Genomic DNA, 5,774 nt, shown 5'->3' with positions numbered 1-5,774 from the left:
TCAATAACAGATTGAATTAAGTAGCTTTGCACTGAAGTGAATCACTAGCTAAATGACCCAGTGTCCCGTCAGGACCAGGAGAGATGCACTGAGAAGCATTTTTATGGTTCATCTGATCATGATACTCAGTGAAGGTTGTTGTAGGCTTGTTATTTCAGTGTTCTGATTTGCATTGTATTATTATGGGGGAATCATGATAGTAATAGGCCATTTCAAATTGTTCATTTCCAATCTAGAAAGTTGTTTCTGGAATTGTGCCGTCTGCCATTCTCAGAAAAGAATGTGAAGTTGCTAAAATTAGCGTATTATTTTATTTGTGATGTCTGCTAGATATCTTGCACGATATCCCTGTCTGAAATAATGTTGTGCATGGGTTCTCTAAGCATCCTGACAGCCACAGTCCTGCCAAGAAAATAAATGTCCTCAAAAGAAAGTCAGGGTATCAACGTTAAAATGTTTAAATTAAAAATATTGCTTCACTTTTTGCTTTTAAAAGCACAATCAGACGTTGTGTGCCGGTCATTTTGTTTTGCGATTTGCCCTTTCTTGGTCTGTGTTAGCACTGAAGACAAAGGCAAGCGATTTTAGAAAGAGTCCGACAAGCGAGGCCACGCGTGTCTGTGCCCAGTGACTCACTGTGTCTGTGTGCGCGCTGCTGGAGCTCGGCTGTGTGCGTGTGTGTTGTTGGTGTGTCGCTCTCCTGGGCTGCCCCGGAAAGGAGAACAGGCCGCACGGAGTTAAGCAGACGAGAAGCCAGAGCTCTCCCCGGCACAGCCTTGCATGGCATCTGTCCCTAAGTTTATTTTTGCATTCTTTCCTGGGGATTAGAGTAATTCCTCTCAGCTGTGGAACCTACTGTATCTGCGACCCGCGGGATAAAAATAGCCCAGCGAATGCACGTACAGGAGAGAGTGGCCCAAAGCGACGGGGTGGGGGGACAGAGGGGCTGTGCCAGAGCTGGCTGGCGGGCAACCTCCGAGGGGCAGCTGACGTCAAGACGGACTCAGACATGTGTGTTTGATTTCCTCCGAGCCGCAATCACGGGCTCGTGACGCAAGCAGAAGGAGCGCAGGACATTCCTCTGTAATTATCCCCATGGCTGAAGACCTGGAGAGCAGGGCGGGCTCCTTCTCTGGAGAGCGGAGCACAAGCCGGAAAACGTTCGGCGCGAGATAAACGGTGCTCCCCATTCCCACTTTGGACTGCTGCACTGCTAGTGTGAAGTGGAAATGTGCCGTCTCAGAGACAGCCCTCCCTGTAGTCATGAGTCCTCGATCCATTAACTAAGTGTGACCACCAGGCCACATATAACACGCTTTCATTTTAACACATTGCTCAGGTTTAATGTGGGTTAATTGTGACTGGATAGAACAGGACATAGCTAGCTGTCTGTTCAAACACCTGAGGTTCTTTGCTGTCGAGTGGCTGCCAGCAGTGAAAGAAGACGTCAGAGAAATGTTTCAAGTGCTCTAAGCTGGTTTAATTAGCTTTGCTTGCAGCCTCAATAACACATCAGTTGAGTCCAGCTGGAATTTAGAAATCCATGACCCTCCTGAAGGAGCCAATAGTAGCGCAGTTGGCGCCCCAGTCGCTGAACCTCCTGTACTCTCCGGGCCTCATGAAGTACTGCCTGCCTCTGTAGTTGGGCTGCTCGTAGAAGGTCCAGTAGCCGTCCATCACGTTGCAGGAGTGGATGTCACGGTAATGGAAGCGGTCGTAGACATTGGGACAGTCGTCCATGAACTCCATCATCTGGCCTCCGAAGCCTTCTCTCTCGTAGATCCTCATCCTGTAGGAAGAGCTCTGGTACTGCAATAAATAGGAGAAAAATCCTGTTATTGACAAGGTTCATAAAGCATTCTTTTGACCATAAAAGTCAGGACTGGTCAGTGGCTCTTAGCGTGCACAAGCTAGTTCAAATGCACATTGCAGGCCTTTGAATCTAAGGTCCTGAATCTACAAATTCAATGCCCTGGTTTTGGAGATCCCTAGTGCATCTGTGGGATCCCCCTTCCCTGGCTTGTGCCAGTCACCCCTTCAGACAACACCTGGCCAGAGACAGCGAGCCTCAAGTCAGGATGGCTGGAGGCAGGAAGTTAGAAGTCCAGAATTAACATGAAGCGACACCCTACAGCAAGTCCAACTTCTAGTTAATGTAATAGTTAACTGTAGTTTGCATTGAGCCATTGACATTAACACTGTATAGTGATGTGTGGAAAATCAAAAGTAGCTGTAATTATTTTGGATCCGTGTTTTGCATTTTTTCTAATTCTTCTAACGATTTGTTTCCATAGTTAATTCATGCAATATGACTTTGCAACTGTGGTTGCTCCTTAATGTCTGTGAAAGCAAAAACAGACCTTATGTGACAGTGTGGGGAAACAGAGCAGCAGCCTTCACGATGACAAAAGCCAGGAAAATAAGCTGGCACACCAGGGCGATGATGATGGCCAAAAACTAATGACCTCTAACAGTAGGCAAGCCATTCCTATTTTTAGGAACACAATTAAGCTGCAGAATTTTATAGTCAAGCCTTTAGAGCACTGAAACAGTCACAGGAGATGATAGCACTTACATCTGGAAACATGCGGCAGGACCTGATGGAGTCGTTGAAGCCCATCCAGCGCTGGTACTCTGGATACTCCCCCCGGGTCAGGACGTACTGGTAGCCCATGTAGTTGGGGCGCTCGTACAGAACCCAGCAGCCGCTCTCCACTCGGATGGAGTTGCAGCGGCTGAAGTAGGAGTGCATGTCAGCGCAGTCGCTGCTGCACTCATAGGAGCGCCCTCCGAAGTTCCTGTCCTCGTAGAAGATGATCTGAGATCGAAGAAGAGATTTATGATTCAACAGAGCTGCCTTTCCTGTAATGAGGTGTTGTAGTTGCTGAAAACTGGATGAACAACATACAAACGTCCCATGTTTATGAAGTACATTTTATTTCTGTCCAAAAACTGTTACACACAGTTATTCTGGCACAGACAGAATGGGAATGTTGTTGATCCCTATTGTGATTTCACAGGACTTATGAGCAACACAATCTAGCCGTGCAAATTCAAACATTCAACAGGAATATCAGACTGGAAAAATCCCAGACTGGTGACCAAAGACTGACAAATAATGCTGTTACTGAGTAGGATACATAAGCAAGAGACAATCAGATGAGATTTGAAGCAGGTGGAAAAATGGTTGACTAAAGGCCAGATAACGCAAAGCTACAGCAGAGCCACAGCTCACATGTCTCACATAAGGCCAATGATGTCAAGAGTCTAATTTCTTGTTTGAACCATTTAAAATTGTGAACAGCATAATGCAGTTCAGGATTTGCACCAGAGTAGAACCTCAGTACCTGTGCACGTTGCCCCTGTCACTCCCCCTTGTGCAATGCACAGGGGCAAGGTGCTTTTCCCACAGACTCCCATACTTCCCCCCCGAGACAGCTCTCCGTCCCCCTGCCCTGCCAAGCCCAGGTCCCGCACTCCGATAGGCCCTCACCGCCGTGCGCTTACCTTCCCCATGTTGAGTCCGGTGCCAAAGAGGTTTGGGTCAACACACTGCAGTCAGGACGCCTGCCACGAAAGTGCTTATATAGGTCCTTTATCATAAAGAGCGTTGTTGTTGTAGTGACCTCTGCCCACAGGGGCCCTCCAGCCCCGTCAGCAGAACTCCCATTGCCGCGTGCTTGGGCCTAAATGCCCAAACCCCCGAGTCATCAGCCCGGCTTTGAGACCTTTGTTGGGAGGGATAGTGCTCTCTATTCCTCACAGGCTCACGGGGGCAGCTCTGCCCCCTCCTCCCCCCCGCGGCTGAATTGATGTTTGGAATCATCAAACCCGCTTCACAAAGCCGCACACAAAGCGGCTGTCAGGCTTGCCCGCCCTTGCGCCCCGATTGTTCAGACAGCCGGGTCAAAAGGCCACCGGGATCCTCGGCTCATGTGTGTCGGTTTTCACCGGGCCGTGTGCCGAATAAATGAATGGACCCGCTCGGACAAAGCGCAGGTGCCCTGTGAGGATCGAACAAGAAAATACCACGCTTCTTCTTCCAGATGAAAACACATTTCTCCACCAACCAGGAGGCTGTGGAGTTAACAGACAGAAAAATGAAACTCTCAGGGGGTTCTCCCCCACACTGCTCTGACAGCAGAAGACCGTTATTTGTACCAGTCAGAGAGACCCTCTTGGATTCCTCCCCCGATCGACTTCAGCCAGTTCAGAACGTCTTCACATAAATATTTGGACAGCAAGCACATTTTAAATAAATCACGGAGACTTTATTACATCTTCAGCAGGACCTTCCCTTATTTATCAGATGAAAGCTTGCGCAAGTCTTCAGTAACACATTTATGTTTTTGCTAACGCTGCTGGATAAAAATCAAGCTTATTACTTTGTACAAATACCCTCACACGTGTCCAGAATAGGAATCTGTGGTGAAATGTTTTGAACGTGCTGAGAAGAAGTAGAGGGAGAAAAGGGGAGATTAACATGCTTTGAAGTGCTCTGAAGATTCATATATGAGGTTTTTAGGGAGATCATTTTGGACTAATCTTTTGATTGGTTTCTGTTTTTCCTTTACCTGTGTCATGATCCTTCCAGCCAAGTCCCCTGGGTTGGGTGGCACAGACGAATTAAATAAATCCATGACCTCCACATCCTTTCCCTTTCACTGAACCTCTGTGGTCCTTAAGATCTCAGCACTGTGTGAGCATCGCTGTCCACCAGCATTGCACCCTAATCAGGAAAAGCTAGACACACATGGGAAGCATTAAAAAGATGAAGGGGATGCTAAAACATAGAGTTAAAAGTGTAGAATATAAATCAAGGCATGTTATGGTAAAATTGTATAACACACCCGTAAGACCCCATTAAGAATATTGTGTACAACCATATTACAGAAAATATATTGGTGCTTTGGAATCAGTCCAGAGAGTAGCGGGATACATTCTGGGGCTGGAGAGAGTAATGTCCTCCTCTGACATGAACCTTTTCAGTCTTGAACAAAGAAGACTATGAGGGGACCTTTCAGAGTCCTCCCAGGCATTCACCATGCCAGCCTTCCACTTCTGAAGCACTCCTTCAAAATCAACAGTGAAACTCAGAGGCCACAGGTGGAAACTACTGCCAGCGATGGAACCCAGACTATGTCAAAGCACAGACTTAGCTGACAGGTGTCAGGATGGGATGGGCTGGGCTGGACTGGACTCGCAGTATCCTCGGCTCCCTGCACATCACTGCCCCCTGCTGGCAAGGTGTAGCCAGTGCAGTCTTGTCAGAGAGAACTGCGTCTGACCTCACTCTGATGTTGAACTTGTGGGGCATGTGGTGCGTTTAGGGATGGAATGAAAGTGCGTGTTTCCCGGGAAATTAGATGACGTAAAGTAATTAAGATTTTTGATTAAGAACTGGCTGTTCCAAATTGCGTGGGACATGAAAAATGATTGCAGATTTAAACAGTAGAAAAGGAAGCAATACACAGCCAGCTTGTTATGCAATGCCCTTTCCCATGAACCCTCTGGCCAGGGCCATAATGCAGCTCTCCAAATACAGCACAGGAGGTGCTGGTTTACCAGTAGAAGTGTCTTGGAGTTTAAGGGGAGCGACAGTGCTTCTATTAAACAGTATCTCTTTGCCCTTCCCCTCTCTGTCTCTGCACCACAGACCAAGAAGTCTGTCTTGCTGCCTATCACAAACATGTACAGTATCAAATCGAAAAAGAACTCGCTCAAGAGAGAGGATGGCAAGAATCAACAGAAAATTCATTTCATTTGCGTAAAAC

At 47.4% G+C, this 5,774-nt stretch overlaps 1 protein-coding gene across 1 annotated transcript; it reads right to left on the bottom strand.

Annotated features, from left to right (window-relative positions):
• Window positions 1–1,458: 1,458 nt before the first annotated feature.
• Window positions 1,459–3,659, bottom strand: LOC148649379 (gamma-crystallin M2-like). The gene is made up of 3 exons (XM_088605934.1): window positions 3,508–3,659; window positions 2,576–2,818; window positions 1,459–1,809 (listed from the first exon to the last, which is right to left on the bottom strand). The coding sequence occupies exons 1-3, from the start codon at window positions 3,514–3,516 to the stop codon at window positions 1,534–1,536; spliced, it is 528 nt and encodes a 175-aa protein (XP_088462060.1). The 5' UTR covers window positions 3,517–3,659; the 3' UTR covers window positions 1,459–1,533.
• Window positions 3,660–5,774: the final 2,115 nt, after the last annotated feature.

This window comes from Lepisosteus platostomus, chromosome 14 (genome assembly GCF_059453375.1).
Source record: "Lepisosteus platostomus isolate fLepPlt1 chromosome 14, fLepPlt1.hap1, whole genome shotgun sequence".
NCBI classification, from domain to species: domain Eukaryota; kingdom Metazoa; phylum Chordata; class Actinopteri; order Semionotiformes; family Lepisosteidae; genus Lepisosteus; species Lepisosteus platostomus.
Note: the sequence above shows the minus strand (reverse complement) of the source record. Positions and strands in the feature narration are given on the sequence as shown.

Excerpts from the sequence above, each read along its gene's own strand:
- LOC148649379 (XM_088605934.1), bottom strand. Across the intron at positions 1,810-2,575 it reads CCTGCCGCATGTTTCCAGAT|TACCAGAGCTCTTCCTACAG; the intron begins GTAAGTGCTATC and ends TATTTATTGCAG.